Source organism: Leuresthes tenuis, unplaced genomic scaffold (assembly GCF_036924035.1).
Source record: "Leuresthes tenuis unplaced genomic scaffold, fLeuTen1.0.hap1 SCAF_12, whole genome shotgun sequence".
NCBI lineage: Eukaryota > Metazoa > Chordata > Actinopteri > Atheriniformes > Atherinopsidae > Leuresthes > Leuresthes tenuis.
This window is the reverse complement of record NW_027325366.1, coordinates 25,250,305-25,271,119: the sequence shown is the minus strand read 5'-3', so window position 1 is coordinate 25,271,119 and position 20,815 is coordinate 25,250,305. Positions and strand designations below refer to the sequence as shown.

The window sequence follows — 20,815 nt, the reverse complement described above, 5'->3', positions numbered from 1 at the left end:
ACACAGACATTAAAAAAATGTCCCTGAGAAACCGAACTGATCCCATGATACAACGTCAAAATAGTAGATAGGTATCAAGATTACAGTACTGTGCAAAACTTTAACGCAGTCCAGCTGTCTGAATACCTCCCAACATCCTTCCATATCATCACGCAGGCTTGCAGTTACTTGGTTTTGAATTCCAAAGTAATTTTGCAGGGTGACTGTGACTACAGACAATCAACCAAAGTCATCTTCTGCAACATGTTTCCATATCACAGATTAGCATTGTGGCAATTCTATTCTCTATTACCAGATCAAGCAGCTAGAATAAGTGTACCCAGGACTGGTGCTGTTTTAAAACCAACCTTTACTTTTAGTGGTTGAGCCATTTGCTTTGCATCATATATGAAATGTCAAGTCCCTCACAAAGAGTCTTATGTATTGACCATTCTTTGGTACTTCATGTTTCAGAGAAAAAAAAATCACAGTATACCTCTGTGTGTCTAAAGCAAGGTGGACTGACACATTTTGCGCATATTTGTTTTAATTTGAAGTTGGTGCTGTGGACTGTGGAGGAATGTGTTGATGCATTTAAAAGTGATTAAACAGAATTCTTGTGAGAGTACAGACCACTGTTTAAACAGCTGTTACTAAATGATCTTTTATTGAATACAGAAGTAAATAGTACTGCTGAGTTTTCTCTATTTTTCCCTGTTTAACATTTTAGTTTTCTCTCTGCCCTTTGAGGTTCTCCTGTCAATTTTTTCAAATTTCCTGAGTCAACTTGAAACAACCTCTATCAGTCCCGCTAACAATAAAATCCCTCTCCGGAGATAATCATGATCATTATCTGCTAACCGCTAATCTATTCATTTACAGCTTTTGCATCGCTCTGTCTGTCCCAGTGAGGTGAAATTTGCGTAGATGACAAGATGATGTTGAGATAATCACAACAGGGACCTCGCGTGACTGTCTTTCTAATTAGGATTCTGTCTATGACTTCGGGCTTGATTTATGTTTTCTACTGTTCTCCACACAGCCCCTTTTGTAACGAATGTATCCATAATCTGACATCAGGGAATGCACTGATTTATGGCTTTACAGTGAATTCATTTTGGAATGCTTGCAGGAGGCATCTGCATCTGCAAACCATTTCCATCAGACGGAAGCCAGTGAGAATAATTGAGGGGGTTGAAAAGGTGGTAAAAAGTTTGTGGGCAGCCTTGGCTTACTCGACCTTTAAATTAATGAGGAATGTCAATATTCTTAGTTCATTGGTTTATTGTTTTCACAGGTGAACTGGAAAACTGTTAATTTTTCATATTTTTTCATGAAATAGAGAAGTGTATAACTTTCAGCATTTGATATGTATTAATATAGTGGTTCAAAGTGTTCAAACTATTTTTGGAACTGAGGTTGTAATTTTAGATGCATTAATTCAAGACGCATTCATTTCATACCATATGAGGTTTTGAATAGTACTTCTGTAGTAAAAAGAAAAAACTAAAAAAAAAGATCTCAATGCACCTAGAGCATCCTTGGGAACATTGTGGAATGTGTATCATATCAGCCAAAAACAATGCTAATCAGAACATAAAAGCACTTACGTGTACAGGCCATTGAGGCAGGGTCTCCCTCGGCACGAAAGTAGTTTTTCTCACAGCCACAGTGCAGTGACCCCTCATGGTGAGAGAAACTATGGGGTGGACACTTTGAACACTCCATGTTTCCGAGGGTTGATTTGTAGAAGCCTGCCCTGCAAGCTGGAAACAAAAGAACACAGACAGATACATGAGCATCTTGTTGAACCAGCACATGGACAGCTCTATAATAGCTGCATTCTTCTTCAGGGCACCTGCAACAATCGCAAGTGAGAAATGAAAGATGGGTAACATTTAATGTAGTCTCTCTCTCTCTCACACACACCAACAAAGAGCAGGAAAAAGAATATATGTACATCTGCTGTTACTGTAACGGGAATCCACTGACTACTTGTAAAACAAAATTCTCTGAAATGTCTTTATCTCTGTTTCCTTCTATCTTCAGCTCTCAGAAGGCACAACATGAATAATGCAAATTGTCCCAACAGATAAAAGGGATGCTTTCCTTAAATATCTGTGGTATTAAATCTGCACTCAGCAGCTCTTTTAACTCCTACTCAACACAAATCTGTTGCAATCTGCACAAGTAGGTTGACACTCCACCACTGTATATTGCATATGTAATTAAAAGTGTGACCGTAGGAGGGAAGATCAAGGCAGGTGGGGGTGGGATCGGTAGAAATAAAAGAAAAAGAAAAAAAAATCTGATGTTTCCGTTTAGTTTTCTTTCTTCTTTTTGTTCTTTCTCCATCTATTTAGTTCCACTTTGCTTTATCCGCTGCTGCTCTTCCTTTAGCTAAAGGTTGAAACCCCTGTCGTCTTATCTAGACTCACAATCAGGATCAAATGTATTTAAGCCTACAAAATACCTCTGTCGATGATAGTCAAGCCCCCTTAGAGTCAGACATTGAGAACACTGAACTTCCAAGGACTAGAGGTGGAATAAAGGGATCCTTTATTATTAAACAATCTTATCAAAAAAGGCTTTTTTTGTGCTCTGAAAGATGTGTTTGCGTGTTTGACACATTAATTACATCAATTTGGATTAACTACTGTTCAAATAATGGACTTTCTATTAAACAATTAATTCTATACATGAATGCTGAAATCACGTGTTAAGTAACATGTGGGTGACACTGATAAGAGCTGAAAGATTTTTATTAAAATGCACACATAGCCCTGTTACAGTAATATGACACTGTTGCACACATACTCACAACAAGCATGCTTTCTTTCTCACACGCAATTGGAAAAATGGCTAGCAGCAATAGCAGTGAGCCAGCAGAATGTGTGGGCTCAGCAGAACAGGCCTGACAGATCCCAGTGGTCGACAGCACACTTCTGCAAAAACCAACACCGCTGATACTACAGCCGTATCCATCACTGACACTGTCACACAAAAGTCCCTATGCTGCATTAAATACTGAACTATCTACAACATCTATGTGTGTGAGTGTGCGGGCACATGCGTGCTGCGGTGCTTGAGCGTAATAGAATGTGGAGCGGGTTTGAATAGCTTTGTATGATCAGACTGACGGAATGGCGACTGTAACACTTGCTGACACACACAAAACAGACCACCCTGATTGGAAAACAAACGAGGAAATTAGACCTGACAGCCAGCACCCCTGGCCAATCAGGTAACAGAAGGAGGAAGGTAGCCACTGGGTTAGAAATTAAATGCTCACAGACTATAGAAGAGATTACACAGACGAAAGTTAAAATGAATAAATGTCATGCCACTGACAGACGTGGATTTTCACCTGATCCTTCAAGCTATTGACAGAACATGTATGGCCTGAACATTTCACCCTGAATAACTCCAAAGAAACTTTCACCACTGTATTCAATGAACTATTGAACCACTGAGCTCAAGTCCAACTAGATCTGTTTCTGTTTAGTCACAGTATTCAAATATCACTGATAACTTGTCACAGATGATCATAACCTTGTTTTTTTTTTTTGTTTTTTTTGGCTCCAGTCAGAAATTAAATTTTCTAAGGTTCTTAAGCAAATATCACTCTCATGAGTAGACATTTGTCAGGACTATTGTAATCTATAGATGAATACATATCTTGAGGATGTGTGAGGAAATGGGACTGTGTAATAAAGGGAGTGTCTGGCAGTGTTATTTCTATGCGTTGCCTATGCATTCATAGTCCGGACTGTGCTTATGGTTGAATGTGCTACCAAATGTTATGAGAACAGGGGCGTTCCTGTCTATCCTTAATAATCTTTTGAAGACACATCTCTTCACAGAACACCTCCTCTCTCTAGGACTTCTAACACCCTAACAACTCTTAACTGCCAACTACTTTGCACTTCTTTACTTGTCCTTCGTGCACTCTGTCCTTTAAATAGATTTGGTACTTAATGCTTACGCCTGGGGTTTTTGATTCACTGAAGCTTGAATGTTGCTACTCATTTGTAGGTTGCTTAGGATAAAAGCATCTGGCTAAATGTAAATGTTGCCCATTTATTGTACCAGAAATTTGTCATACTGACTTCAGTTAAGTAATATCAGTCATGTTTAATTAGGTTAACTGGTGCATATGCCCACTGTCACAGGCATATTAGCCACAGTAAAGATGGATGAGATAGTTGGTGCTTCTCAAAGTCATGGATGCTTTCTTTGGTAGGATAGTTCCCTTCATGTTGTGTCCTTGCAAAGGTAGGGAAGACTGCTTTCTTGCAATTTGGAAACATATAATGGACAGTCCTAAAAGGTGGGTGTGTATATCGACTACAGTCACACCATCAATTACACTGCACACACACAACAGCTGAGATGCAGACTGGTGGCTGTCAGCTGGCAACCTTAAATCCATTCATACTGGCAGTTTATACTTTGCTGTCCTTTGATGGACCGCATTACAACGGAAAATAAATAAAACATTGATTTATCTTTTTTCCTAACTTTGACATGTGCAAACGACAGTGGGTTCTTGTAGAACACAAAAGTTACACAAAAACATTATCAAAACTTCACCAAATGAAGGAGCGAGTCCTTCAAAGAATACTTTTTTTTGTGATTTTTTTTGCCATTTAGGATCATCCCTTGACTTTGAAGAGCACTAAATCAGTGGCCTTTGCCAAAGTGATGACATGTTGATACACAGAGTGTGGCATCATTTTCGAGACTATGGAAGGGTGAAGTAGGATGTAATTTTAGAGTAATACAGAACAACTTCAGCTGACAACATCTTTAAGATCAGTTTTCAGTGAGTTCACAAATAAAATACAGATTAACAGATATACAGATATTAGAGAGAGGAGTGTTGGTTCATAATTAAAAATACTTTTTAGCTGTACCACAGTCTTGACATTAGAATAATGAAAAATATCACCAGACTTCTTGTTTAACCATCATCCCTCTGCAACTGATCAAAGAACTTCCCTTACTTGTTACGCTTTATTGAACTGCTGACAAGTCAACACAATGGGAAAATAGAATAATTTTCACTTGAAAGTTGAACATATAAAGATGCGTTTCAATGAAAAACAGACACAAAACTTATCAAATACATAGAGCATCTTATAAACCCTGAATGTACTGTGAAAGTTAATAACCAAAGCAGCATTTACGGTAGGTTTTCATGTGACAGTATAGTGATAAGTTGTATTTTCTTGACCACAACCCTATAACTATTTTTATAACCGCTGGAAAAGGATAATAACAGCCCTGTTTCTTCCCTATGTCTGTGCCAGAATAAAAAAGCAGCTCTGACAGGGACTGATGGTAAAATCAGATCTGGCTTGCAGGAGTTTAACTCCTCATCTCAAGGAGAGCTGAGATGTGTAGACATCAGTGTGTGCAGAACCATGAGTGGAGAGTATAATACCATTTGCAGTAGTATATGTGTGTGTGTGTTTGTCCCTGCCTATCTTCACTGTTAAGGTATCTGTGATTAATTAAAAGATGCAAGGTCCCATACAGGTCCAAAAAGCTAGCAACGACTTGATTTATGATTGTGAAACAAGTCCTCCACCTGAAATCCTATAAGTCATTTAAAGTATATATATAAAATATTCCTACGTAGGAAGGACTTGGCATGGATGGTGCGGTAACCTGCGGTGCTTTCAGTTATTCATTCATGACACAAGATCAAAACCAAGACATGACAATCGGTTCCTCAATTATGAGTTACGTTCAGTTAATGACACACTAATTTACTAAAAGAGTTAGGTTCATGCAAGAAGATACCTGTTCAGGGTTAAAGAAAATCATGGTTAGCGTTATGATATATTATTTGTACTATCATCTTCATAGGGCCCATTTGGTTGGTTGCCGTGGTTAGATGTAAACACATCATGCCATGATTAAACATTTTCACCTCCATGTAGGATGGTTTGTAACTAAAATACATTATTTTGCAATGCAACTGTAACCATTTTTACAAACCCCATGCAGTCCTCATATTCAGGTCACACATTCCACATATCCTTCCCCCATGGGGACATACATGGAGCGTATAAGGACAGTTTTGTTTGGGGTAATGTTAGGTTTAGGTTAGGTAACTAAGCACATTCAAACATTTTTGTGGAAATATTACTGTGCTGAACAAAATAACTAAATACTTAGAAAGGAGATAAATAGGAATGTTCTATTTCATAAATAATCTTGACACATTTTCAAATCAATTGCTACAATGGGAACACCACGTTTTCACTTTTTCTCAACTAGTACATTTTCATAGACACACCAACAAACACACACACGTGTCAACAGCTACAGCAGCTGACATTATCTAAATTACTCACACAATCACAGGGGTATAACACGATGTTTTTTTATTCTCTACATAATGGGAGTTGTAACACAATCCCTTCACTCACTTACACATACACACGTGTAGAGCTGCAGCAGTCACATGATATGGTGGTTGTAACTGGGGCTGCAATTTGCTCAATCAATAGTCTAGGTCACAGGAAACCATCATCAATAATTAACAACACTGCTGGATGCTTTAGTGGTCACATGAGGTTACTTTCTATGTGGCATGTAACTGATGATCTAATCCAAAGCAGCAAAATTTAACTTTTAAATTCATTGTTTTTTCTTCTTTTCTTTTCTTTTTTTTTTGTTTAAATGAGTGCAGTTAGTGTCTAATTCATCATATATTGTTCTACACTGTTTTTTCTTCGATGTCCATAGAAACGTCCATGAAAGACACCTGAAATGCTCTCAGGACTGTGTTACTGTCACTATTCACTTTTTCAGTAAAATCTAAAGAATGTGCCCCAATCCAACTTCCAATCATCTTTTTGAATAACTAGTGCAACCAACAGCAGTAAGAATTGAAAATAAACTTTAGCTTGCTTATCCATTACATAATTAAGACTCATTAGAAGCCTTGATAGATTTTATTAGAATAACCTGTAATAATTGGCAAAATGTGATCACCCTCAGCATGTAATGTCTCACATGATTTTTGTTCAAATGACCCCTGATCCCTGTCATTACTTGCAAATTGATTGATGTCACGTAGGGAAAGTACCTCTGCCTCTGAACCCCCATCGTTCTGTCTGCCTGAGCCAAGGCTTCAGCCTTGGTCTAGATCTCCTTCACACACAGGGAGGTTGAGTCTCACCGCAACCTGAGCCAAAGCAAAATACCAACCCAACAACTGATTTCCTGTTTCCATACCTCCTCCGCCTTTTTTCTCTTTCAACCCAACAGGATTGCAATGACTTTCACTCCCTCTCTCCTCCTCTTCCATCTCCCCCTGTCTGCACCTCCCCCTCGTCCTGCCCTCCCTCTTCCATTTCTTTTCGGCTCCATTCTTCGTTCCTTAATTGGAATAGCTCTCTTTGAAATGGAAAACTTATTTACTTTGACAGCTCAGGCTTTTGGCTGGGAGTCTTATCCGGAGCCACTTGTTATGTTACTGGAAACATGGCAACAGTAAACATCTTGCCCCCTGTCTTAAAATCACTCTTGGGGCCAACCAGTAACAAGTTTCAGAAATCTGAAAAAGGTCAAAGTCTTTTATGAGACCATGATGCACTTTGGAGGGATTTTTTCTCTGTTTAATGATGAAGGTGTTGTATGAAATCATTAGATACATTCACAGGAAAAGCAATAAAAAACAGCTAGAATAATGAATGTCAGCAGCAATTAAAAAAATAATGTCTGCATTTATTTCAAATAGCCACAGACAAACATACACATCCTGAAAAGAAAAAATCACATTAAGATACTGAGGACTAACTCATGATGACAATACTCAACACGCAAAGCAACCCAGACATCCATTATGCTGAAATACAGTCAGTTAGAAGCTAATATGTCAGTGGCCCAATAAAATGATTTTACTTTTGTCAGAAGTATAACTTAAACCAATAATCAGAGCTGTTAGCTTGTGTCTTGGGGCAAATTATTACGCATTCCATCTCTTTTATGCTCAATTATAGTGTCATTTGCCATGATAATCACACTGGAGACATATCAGAGTTAATCTCTTTGTCAGTAGTAAATAAGGGAGACAAAATGCTTGTGCCCTCTGGTCTGAAAAGAAAAGTTAGTCCGTATATTTGGAACCCACAAAAACCCCTGGATCCTGAAACCATCAAATGGAGAACACAGTAATTTCCAAACTAAACTAAATTTAGTTTTCTTAAACATTATGGGAGTCACTTAAGCTAATGAAAATATACCATAAGAAAGGGCTTTAATAGGCTTTCAACTTTTAATGACATAACTGTTAATGATTGCACTGTGGTTATTTTAGTCTTGTGTTGGCATAGCATGAGCTGGAAGAAGGAACAGCTAAGAGTTCTACAAGGGTCCCAACTTGCAGAATCTACATAATAAAAAGAAAAAAAGAAATACTTCAGGTCATAGCTAAAACTCTGGCAAGAGGGAATTAGCTCTTTTTAGCTTTGATATGCTTTCTTAGTGCTGACCACATCCACCTCAAGTTTGGCCAGAATATCTTGAGACACTGTTGATGCTTAATTGTAAAAAGAGCCAAGATTGTGAGTTTTGATGTTTTGCCATAAAACAGGAAATTGTTGTTGAGGGTTTACAGATGCTGAAAAACTGAAAAAAATGTAACACACATCAAAAGTGGAGGAAATATAATATTTATTAATATCTGCCATGTTTCACTCACATATGTGGAATTTGGTAAGCATATATAACATCAGAAGTATGTACATGTCAGTCTAATTTAAAGACCCTTGTTCTACTAAATAATAAAGTTTTTGAGTTTTCATTTAGTGGTGAACCTCACTGTATCGCCAAAAAACAGGCAGTTGCTTTAAATGACACATACTGTACATGGCTGAATTTTGACTTGACTTGAAAACTTCTTCACCTCTGCGATAAAATGAGTCCCCTGTGGCATGAACCAATATGTGCACAGGTGTGAGGCCCTGCTTGCTGCATTGATTGCATATTGAATCTAATTTCCGCTTTAACAAAAACAAAACGCACATATGACTTTTTTACTGACATGGCTCAAAGGGAAATTCACTATCACTGCTCCTAATATTCCAAATGTTTCAAGCTTAATCTATTTTTTTTCATTAGATTCTGCTCCATCTTTTCAGAAAAAAACGGACAACAACATTGCTCTTGCAGCTCTCTCAGACAACCTAAAACATAAGTCAGTGTCTGACCCTGATGTTCAGTTTTATCACCATAATGACCTCACAAGCTGGGCTTTCAGCTGTAACAGAAATGAAGCAGTTAGTTTCATGAGGATGAGATGCTAACTGAAGAGTAATGACCTGGAAAGACCCTGCTTATCAAGTGTGTTTATCTTTACACACTGAAAGAGATGCTTCTGACGCCTAGTCCCCGTTTGTGTGTGCGTGTGCACACAGTTGAAAGTCCACTCAACCAACAGCTTCTTTCTTCCCGTGTGAAAGGAAGTTTCCACAAGTATGCATTTGAGTGCGTGAAAGTGGTTTTTTGCGCATGTGTGTGTGTTTGATTGTGCACAAACTGGCAGAGAAAAGGCTTAATGAAGTAATCTGATCCAAGACTGATTTGCATGATAAAGCAGCCTGATGAGGAGTCTAAAAGAAGCATAAAAGAAAGAAGAGGAAGATGAAGGCAGATAAAGGAGGAGGATCGGATGAGTTGGGAGAGAAGAGGAGGGAAAGGGAGAAGGTCTCCATTACTGATATCAAGGCAGATAGGAAAGCAACAAAACAAACAAATGTTATTTATCCATTTTTTTAAGTTAAACACTTCAGATATTTTAATGAGGAAAAATAAATACTGTGTGTTTTCCTTCAAGTATACACAAATAGCAACCTATGATATCTCTCAGAGTTGTGTTAATAGCTTTCTCCATGTTTTCCAAAAACAACCTGATCTGTCTAAAGTACTGTTATACATCAAACTTAATTATTTCCAGGAAATGAAGACTGTGTTTATGGTGATTAATGTTATATAATCATAATATAAGTGATGTGGCCACAGTGTACTAACTCCACTACATTGTTTTTTATTGGGAATATTGGCTTTCATATATCAGTCTAATCAGTATGATTTAAAAAAAGGAGTTTGGGTGAATTCTTCCCTTTCCTCCTCTCCTTGTAAATGCACAATTGCTTTCTTTAGTTCAAGAGGAAATTAGCAGAGTCAACACAGCTGATGCTCATTAAAATATATTCTCGACTGAGGTGCTGTGATGTGGCATCAAAACATCCTTCAGATACAGAGAAATACAAAGGACTATGAAGACAAAAGTTAAAATTTCAGTTATCGCAAAAAAGCTTTTTTTTCATGGTGAATTTTGTAAAGTGGTAAATCACTTCTTTTACTAAATGCAAAAAAGCATCCTATGTTAACAATAAACAGGTTTCATTCATTGTCGTGGCAAATTGCCAAAAAGAAATGTAAATGAGGCATGTTTCCATTGAATGGTAGAATAGAAGGCTGAGTGGTGTCAGCAGACAGTGGCAGCGTAGACTACATTGCTCAAGGCCTTGTAGTAGTTCTACAAGGCCAAAGTAGTTCTAACCGGAAGCAAACCTCTGGGAAGAAAACATAACAAACGCTGCTGTGAACACCCACAAGAGATAAATGGAGAGAACTCTTCATGAGGAATCATCTGTGATATATATATATTCTGGGATATATGAGCTGTTATGCCAGATGCTATTCAGTCCCATAAGTCCGTTGCTTGATGGCTTAGACCAGAAATTAGACATTAAGGCTTTTTGATAGGACCACCTCATATGCATCAGATCTTCTCAATTTGTTTTTTTCCTTTTTATATCTTTATATCATATTGTTGTCTATATTTGATTCACTATATAGAATTAGGTACAGAACTCTTTAAAGAATAACACCTGTGGGGCCTGTCCTTAAGACTAAATGAACAGAGGAATGAATCAGAATAGCAATCTCATTAAAATAGTATGTGTATGAATTTGCATGTGTGCTTCTTTGTGTAAGTGCAAAGCTTTTAGGAAGGAAGTAAACTGGGACAAAACAGGGCAAGTACTGTACAAACCCCACACATGCAGAGGCATGGATCAACTCCCTGCTGTATCCATCAAGGATGCAATTACTGCTTCCTACACACTCCACACTCCAGAGATTAGCCAGGTCAGTAAGAATATCCAGGACATTCAGCACACCAGCTGGAACACACTCTACATGTTCAGGAACGCACACGTGCACACATGGTAGTAACACCACATTTACAAATCAACACACCCATTTATTTATGTGTGTATGCAGCCACTGTGTTTGAAAAAGACACTGACCTCAAACTGCCCTCCCACTTTCCCCAATGCTGACACAGACACACACACACACATATGCAAATTCCACTGTCGAGTCCCTGGAAACACAGCACAGAGTTTAAACCCATTTGCCTCTACTCATCCTTTACAGCACCATTATGTTTCTTTTAACAGGACAGATAACCAGCCATGTACACCAGATACCCTTTCACACAAGGACACTAGCTGTCGTCATCTTGATGATTTAGCTAGCTAGACCATTGTCCTATGATCCAATGTGTGACAATAGTAGCCAGAGGCAACCAAGCCACCATTTCCACTTTAACATGGAAAAATTGATGTTGAGCCCAGACAGATTTACAGCCTTTGTGTATGAAATTTACACAACTACAGTTGCTAAAATTAAAAGAGGAAAGCTTTCAAACATAAGTAACCAATAACAATGACTACACTTCTGAAGAGAATGCTGTATTCTAGTTTTTTTTCTCATCACAATAGAATCTTTCTTGGGTACATATTATTATGACTAATTAATGAAAGAAAAGTATTCCTGACATAACTTGTGATAGATTCATGACTTCATAATGAATGTGTGGATGGGGAAACCAGAGTGAAAATGGATGAGAAAGAGAGAGGAGGTAAAAGAAGATACAGGAAATGAGAAGATCTTTTATTGTTCCTTTTCCATGTACATTTTTCAGGATCAGGTGTGTGTGGGTGTTCACATTTGTGTGTGGCAGCCCAGTCCCATTGGTGGGACAACGCAGGACAATTTTATTGACCAGTGCCAGCTAGGACACGCTCTCAACTTTAAGAGAAACTAGGTCATCTAACATTGAGGCTGGACACACACACACAGAACACACTCACTCACAGACACATTCAGAACCAATACTATTGGCCCACTTTACTTAATGTGTTCAGTTAGCTTGACCAAATTAAATTACTGATGTTAAGCATATGACTGTTAGAACACAAATAACTGTTCAATTGTAAACCTATTTGAAATACAACCAAGAAGTTTGAATACATACAGGTAAAGCAATACATCTTATACTAAAAAGTTTCCAATGGTCAATTATTATAAGACAATCAGATGTAATTGCATTTAAGGGAGCTTTGTTTCTTTGTTTTTTTTTTAGTTTAAGTGATGATTTTAAGGTTATTTTAAAGGCTTTCCCAACATAACATTAATGTATTTAAGATTTATTCCTTATCTAAAAAGAAGAAGAAGAAGAAAAAACTGACTCAAAGACATTAAAGTTAAGCATGAGTTAAGTACAACTCATGAGTTCTTACTCCACCTAGTCCCTTCAGTGTCATAATTCAGATCAATATGCAACTGATTTCTAGTCACTGAGCCTCAGTTGGGGAGAAGCTGCTGTGAGTTCTGAGGTCCTAGCAGAGAACTGCAGTGAACAATTCTTTGTGGCTGGAAAACCTGAGGGGAGCTGAAGGATACAAAGACCCTAAACAAAAAGCTGCATATAAAGCCACTCAGATATGTGCATATTCTGACAGATACCTCAGAAACAAGCCACAGAAGGTAGCTGCCGCTGTATGTTAAAATTCTCCCAGGCTTCTCTGCACATGAGATAGTATGGCATTCTAGTTCTTCACATTGCCCAAACTGGTACTCTCATTGGGACACACGCAAGCCATTATGGATGCTGGTGGCAACAACACAACACATTGATAAATCATAATGATTACTTTCTAGCTGTTACTTAACATCATCACAGGGGTATCAGCACTGAATATGTATCTGTTTCATGAAGTGTTTTCTCTTTTTTGAATATTATGTGGATATATTTTAGGGCTCAGCAATCTGACATCTGAGTTTGATTTTAACATTGATTGTTAATTTGATCAAGGTTTCATGTAACTAAATGATCATATAGTTCACAGCATCATGCCAATGTTGCAGCCTCTTCTACTTGATGTGGTCTGCATTCAAATTAGCTCAATCAGATTTTATGCTTGGTTCTGTCCCCTATTGTAGAGTTTTAGAAAAGAAAGAAAGAAAAAGATTCTGAAAGAGCAACAAATACATTTCTTAAGCTAATTCAGGGAAGTTTAAAAAATGGAACCTATTGCACATAACTAATATGAAAATAAACATAGAAGTTTTGTAAAGCGGAAAAGGTCTACATTATGAGGTAATTCTTGCCATTTTTGTAAAACTGCCATTTTTTTTTTGCACTTTGAGTCAAAGTAACTTCTACACATTTTAGTGGGAAACTTTATTGTGTAAAAATAAATAAAATGAAAAAACCCCGCTCAATTTACTCCAACAGGGTAAAATTGTTTTTGTTTTATGCTTTATGCAACATCAGCAAAAAATAACTGCACCATTACCCCAAAAAGAAGCACAGAATCACACATCTTTGAATAAGTCATTAGTGGTGAACTGTGTTTCCCCTCCAAAGTATTACATGGCTCGTGAAAATTCAGGAATCCATAACTGAATACTTTAGTTCATGATCCGCTCAGAGCTGGAATGCAATGTGTTGCGGAAATAGCAAAACGGGGTCTCATCAGGCTGTGGGGGCTGATGCATGAGGTGGTGCTAAACTACTTTGTGAGTACGTGTCCATCATATGTATGCATCGCTCTGCATCAATGTGTGTGTCAGTGTGAGTGCTGTGGGATTCCTGGGGCAGGTGTCGCAGCGGTGGTTGGGGCAAAACAGCACTAAATCACTCCTCAAATGACACACCTCACCACGGGTGTCCCACCATGTGTTGCTGCTGAGAGAGAAAACCAGAGAGTTCCTGTGTCACGCAGAGACTGTGAAAAACATATTCCTCCCTATAAATCTGCATCTTGTGATTCTGGTGACACACACAGATAGAGTACATATCAAGATATGCCACACTCATGCTACACTCAGACCTCATATATGGCGGGTTAACACTGAGTGTATGTGCAAATGTGTGTGTGTGTGTGTGTGTGTGTGTGTGTGTGTGTGCGGGTGTGTGTGTATGGATGACAGACCGGCGCAGGTGAGCCACAGACAGGGCCAGACATCCTGGCATGATCCAAATACACATCAAGACTCTCGCCTTACCCCCTCCTCCCTACCTTCCCTTTGACTCCTCCTCTCTGACCATCACCCTCAGCAGCTGCAGCACACACACATGTAAGGTGTGCCGACAAATAATAACACTAACTGCTAATTAGCATCAAGTTGTTATCATTTGTGTAACACATTGAGTATGTGTTCTACTTTATATGTAATCCATAAGAGTGCACAGGTGCGCCAAGATAGATATAAAACACATTTATGTAGTCTGTACATATAAACGGAAAATCAGCTGGGTGTGTGGATGTGTGGAGTAATGAGTCATCGCTGACGACACAAGCATAGATAGTATTCTTATGGGTTCAGCACAAATTCCCTGAACTAATCTTAGAACACCTTCAAGCTCAAATCACATGAGATCCATCAGAACATCAGAAAAAAACAACAGAAGCTTAATAAGATAATGTCAAGTGACTAAACAAGGAATATTAAACATACAATGACTATTCAAGTTATGAAATCTTATTAAGCAATGTGTAAATATAGAAAAAGACAAGCTATACTGTCATAGGTGAAATATTGCTGCAACAACTGGCAGGTTTAAAACACGAAAATGGAATGTGGATACATACAGCAATGTGGTGCCACAGATTGCTGAAGTGTTATGTTGTACTTCAGCCTTACATTGGGAATTATTTATACTGTGCTAAATTCCAGAGAGAAGACTCAAGAAATATATAAACATATGATGATGTCCAAACTAGAAGAACTGTGAGATGACAAAAAGAATATTCTACAGATCCATACAAAACAAAACTAATGTAAAAACAAAAAATCCTATTACCTGAAAACATTACATTTAAAAAGCTATGACTCAGCCTCACTCCAGTGACTTTGAGTCTCAAGTGTGAAGGAAAAATGATGTTTGGTGGTGTGGCTGAGACGCTTTGAAAAGTGCAAGTTCAGCAGAAGTGTATTTCTAGTATGGCACCCTGCAGAGCTAATGTTAGTGGGAGCCTGAGAAGGCCCAGCTCAGTGCAGCGGGACACTAAAGTTAAACAATAAGATTCTTGATTCTCTGTGCAGATACACAATGTTCTGTTCTCTGTCTGACACTCTCATTGGACCACAGACAAACTGATCCTCTAAACAGACATTTTCCAAGATATTCAACTCCCCCTATTGACTTTTTTGTTTTATTGTGAGAATTCTTGAATTTTGTGAAACAGGATGTGAGTGTGAATAGAGTTACTGTCACTGGTGGAACATTTATTTAGGAAACAAATGAAAGAAATAACATATATAAAGCATCTCAGTAAAGTGTCAAACCTCCATTTACCATAAAACAAGTTATCTTTGCCTCTGTATTGATTCTACAATATCAGAAAAAAGCTTGGTCATTTTATCAGACCGTTAAAAGAATGAACTATCCCTACAGCTTTGTTTCAAGTGCTAAACCATATTGGAACCACATGGTTCCAGTGCTAAATATACAAAAGATGATAGATAGCACACACAAAACTTCCCAACATCTTGACTAATCTCAGTTTTGGCAATATATTCTAGCCATGTAAAAAACACGTTACTGAGAATAGTTTATTAGCAATCAGAGTTAACCTTGTCCAGAAGTTTGATGTGTGGGCTAATTGTCTACATTTGTGTGTGGAACTTTGGCATTTCATGTTTCAAGGAAGTGGGGCTATGTTAAATCGCTACATTTCTTTAATATGCAGAGTAAAATGTGAGCATTAAGTATCTAATTTTACAGACAGATCGGGTGTCTGGGAAGGTAACAGCATATTTTCACATAGATTCATTCTCTGTAGGCATTGTCAGATGTTTGCTCCTCTACAGTAAAAGAGACACAGTATAATCACATTCCAGAAGGGAAAGGTAAGTCTTCCTTTTTTTTGTCTGATACACTCATGTATGAGTCAACACACATTGAGATGATATTGACAATTTATTACAAATCTGATCCTGAGCAGTCTGTGACATTGCTAGCTTCCTGTCTGACCACAGCCAATGAAACCTAACTCAACACTCTGTAAAACCTGCAATGAAACTTCCCTCACCCCATTATAAGAACCTAAAGAATTACAATGTCCCTTGACGGTTTAAACACCCTGAAGAGTAGTCTGCCTCGGGAAGAGTCACAGTGTGTTGAGACAAAGAAGCTCTTTTTTTGTGTTAAATAGTCAAAATCGTATATTCATAGCTTTTGGTGAGCCAGTCAGTAAAAACTGAGAATGCCCAGCCATTTGCACAGAAATTCAGAAACAGAACAATTAGTCAAGCTACTCTTTTCCCACAGTCCACACAGTTTGTTGACATTGTCAGTGTCAACAAACTTTCCATAAGAACAGAAGGACATCTAATCAGTCAAGTCTTATTAAAGGAAATTCTCCATCCTTTTTTGAAACACTGGTTAGCATTACTTTGGGTTGTTGTTATGAGGAATGGCAAGAGCAAAAAAGGCTCTCACTGTCGTCATTCATCAAGACAGAGAGTGGACATTCATCATACGGTTGCCAAAGAGTCTTTCAAAGAATGAGCTGTCATGGCCCATTTAGGCTGAAACCACAATTTGAATGCTTTTGTGTATTATTTCAGTATTAAGCAACATTATTAAGATACAAGTATATTATTTTTTTTCTACTTGGGAAATTATTTGCAATTAGTGTAATAGCAAATATTTGAAAAGACGCATAACTGGATGGACAGTCTCTTTTTTTCCTTTGTCTCCCACACACAGAGACACACACACATATACATACGTTGGAGTCCCCCTGAACACTGGGGCCAGTGACAGGCTGAAAGGCGAGAGTGATGGATGGGTCGGGCTTAATCACCTTTAATCAGCTCTGTCCTTGAATAATGATGAACAGCCCCCTTTACACACACAGAATGAAGAGAGAAAGAAAAGCTTTGAGAAGAGATGTGTGCTGCACACTCTTTGTTGAATTCATAAGTGGTGGCAGATGTCGTCCCTCCTCATTCTGGCCACCATGTTCTTCTGCTGGGCTTGAGTAGCTTAATGCATGTATTTTTACTGTAAAACTTATTTATGGCATAATAAGGTAAAAACAAATTATATCCTCATCAAGCGCCACAAATGCTAGAGTTTTTGTTTTGTTATGTAGCTTCTACTGTGCCATGAAAACTCTATAAGAACCTAAGACAGAATGGGCTTTGTCTTAGTGTGATTGGTAAATTTTGATCTTAGCTCTCCAAGTGTGAAATGCACTGTGGCAACTTACTGATCAGAAATCAATTAAAGTCTTTACTGTAAAAACAAAGCGTATGTTTACAGCAGTTTTAAATGATCTGAAAACAATGTTTGCCCCATCCCTGGCCCCATCTTCCCCATCCCTCCCGCTCTACCATCAACAACCGCAGGCTTGGCGTAGTTGACAGGCAGCTGAAGGGCAGTGCTGTCAGGGAGGCCAAAGGCTGAAGCGTGGGGGGCCTGGTGGGGCAGCTGAGCCCCAGCACAATACCATTACAGTGGGGATGAGGATTGCATGAATGACCTGAGGAAATCATGGGGCCAGCAGGAATGTTCTCCTGCTGAGCGAACACATGGTATTTCACTCTACAGCAGGGTGATAACCCTGGCTCTCCCCAGTAACAGCTACCCAGGGTAGTCCATCATTAAAAAGAAACCTGGTGAAAAGTTGTCATTGCAGGCAGATGCAGGACGTAGCATGGTTACATGTAAACAAACATAAGAAGTCAGCATGGAGGTCACGATCTATATGGACTGTCTTTTGTGTTTGTGTACAATCACACCTACCTTCCAAATATTCAATGTTGACCAAAAGACACACAATTGTAGCTAAAATCCTTTGATACTTTTGTCTGAACTGTGAATTAACTAAACCACCTTTTTAGTCATGCAGTCCTTTTCATTTCTCTGAAAGCAGCTGGATTTGTCTGTGTCATGTCTAACTTGATATGACAATCTTACTATATCCGGCCTAACAAGTAACATTGATGTACCAGTTTCACCACACACTGGATGAAAACCTCAGCCATCACTCTGCTGTTGGCAGTGGAACACTACAGCAATCGGAAGTGTCTTGTCAGCCCAGAGCATTGTGACAGGGAACCAAAATTTTCAGTCTCAGATATGGCAGACCACATACCCATCTTCTTTTACATGTCTTACATGTCCAAACACTGAGGCTTTCGTCCACTGATGACAATGTCTAAACTCCTCCCACGCAATGGAATTAATTTCCATCTTCAAGTGCAGCAGCTGCATGTTTTTTTTAATTGCTATTATTTTCACAGCCAAGTAAATAGGATAGATTTTGTTGAATGTTCACAACATAATTTTTTTTTATTATTATAGAGCTTCTCCTCTCAAGCAGCATGAAGCACAATCACATATATGTGAGCAGTCTGTTATTTAAAAGAACCTTGAACCTAATGCAGGCTATTCTGGTTCCTTGTTTTAAGCTTTAATGGCAACAACCCAACAAAAGCATATGTGTGTTCCACCTCATTGTCAGTGACCACATGTTACCAGAAGCCAGACAGAGTCATTAAAATCAGCTGGTGTGCCACAGGTTCTGTGTCTTTTTTGACATACAAGCATCAATTGCCTTTAAAAACCATGATTTTATTTTATCACTGAAGCTATAATTTCAACCATACTGTGTTTTTAACAGTGGAAGGCAACTTGATCTCGCCACAATATTGTTCAAGTAATTAAAAACTTAGATGTATTTGGAATTCAAATGTCTCACTAGCATCCTGCCATGATAATTCAGTCCGTTCAATTTGATCATTTCATGGAGTATGGATCAGTAAGTACACCGCCAGCAATTGTGTCTATTTTTGTCCCTGGCACTTTAGTTGGGAACATCAGGCCCTTTGCATACCCAACTGTATAACATCGTAAAAGAGAAATATGCTGATTAGACTAAGCACAATATGGAAAAAACAACTTCATTAGGTATCAGATCTGATAATATAGCAGCAGTATTCAACAGTAATAGCTGAGGATATGTTTAACTATGAATATTTTGCATGAAGATTGTAAAACAGAAGAAATTAACCTGTGCAGTTTAATAAAAAAGATCAATAGATGGTATGACTTGAGGGTTTAGTAGGTATAAGATTAGTTAATAAAATCAACTCTTAATATTCTAAATCATACACATTTAAAATATAACCACAATAATCAGAAACTTTATATCTAAACTTTTGCTTGTAAAAACTCTAAACTTATTCTTGAACATGAACATGATGCACTAAACTTGTTCTATAGTATTTCTTTCAACATCAGTCAGTTGTCATGTTGAATCGTTCCTTTTTATTTCTATTCACAAGTAGTTTGGTTTTTGTGAAAACCGTCTGTAAAGATACGATTAACTTTACGTATATAATCTACTGAGCAAACTAGTTCTAATACACTGGAACAAACATACGTACTGTATGAAACTATTCTCCAATGATAACCAGATGTCCAGGGTCAATTGCAATTAACTGGAAGTTATGTAGTACGCTCCCTCCAATTCCACAGAGTTCCTAAATTCTCCCATGAATTGGAAGTATCTTCTGTGCCAGTAAAACCCTTCTTCTCTTTCCTTATTGTTTTTATAGGCCCATAAATAGCCCAGGCTAAATTAATGAGGCCACAGAGACAGTGATGGAGGAGTGAGGGGATAAAGGAATGAAGACATGAAAGGGATGATAGATGGCATCATTATAATACAGCACATCTCACTTAACAGTAACTGTTGGCTTTGGAAGTTGCATGTTTCAGCATGTGCCAATTGTTGTCTTGCCATGCCTGTAAGTGCACACAAACACACAAATATGCATATAAGAACAAAGCTTTTTGAAATCTTTTTTTTGCAAACACACACCCTCTAAACATACTCACGAACATGGTAGCTAACATTTTCAAGTGGCCACAAAGAGCAAAAAAAAAAAAGAAAGAAAAAAGACTCAAGCCTGGCTCAGTTACACGCACCATCATAATTAGCTCAACTGCAGTTATGAGAAATGAAGATAGAGCCCATTCTTTCCCCACCTGGGGACAATTTATTGAGGATCTCAGTTAAGCTGGGAGCTCTGGTAATTAACACTGAACCTAATTTAGCTGCCTGATCGACATCTCTGCCATAGCGCATTGTTTTAGGTAAAAGATTTAACCCAGCCCATTTCTTTGAACCACAATGTTGTTCTTCATCGCTAGGAGGATAAACCAAGCTTATTGTGCAAAGAAATGCAAATCAGTGTAAAGCACAACTGCACTTTAAAAAAGGAGAGCTGAAAAAGTGGTCAACTTCATGTTGGATCCCAATCAATTCCTTACCATGGGGCCACTGACTAGCATGAGATGACTTCTTTAAGTATAATCAACTGTTTTAAATTAGTGAGTTGGTTTTGATATGAAAACTAACAAATGCATTATTGTTCATTGTATTGCTGGAGCTAGACCAATTTTTTTTTCATATATATACATTGTTGTCACATGAGAATG

General features: G+C 38.1%; 1 protein-coding gene across 3 annotated transcripts in view; it reads right to left on the bottom strand.

Moving 5' to 3' along the window:
- epha3 (eph receptor A3) overlaps positions 1-20,815 on the bottom strand; it is a 102,065-nt gene that overhangs the window by 44,778 nt on the left and 36,472 nt on the right. For all 3 annotated transcript variants that reach the window (XM_072397256.1, XM_072397257.1, XM_072397258.1), the window contains exon 4: positions 1,590-1,745. In XM_072397256.1, the coding sequence (XP_072253357.1) occupies positions 1,590-1,745 (156 nt within the window). The remainder of the gene's footprint in view (positions 1-1,589; positions 1,746-20,815) is intronic.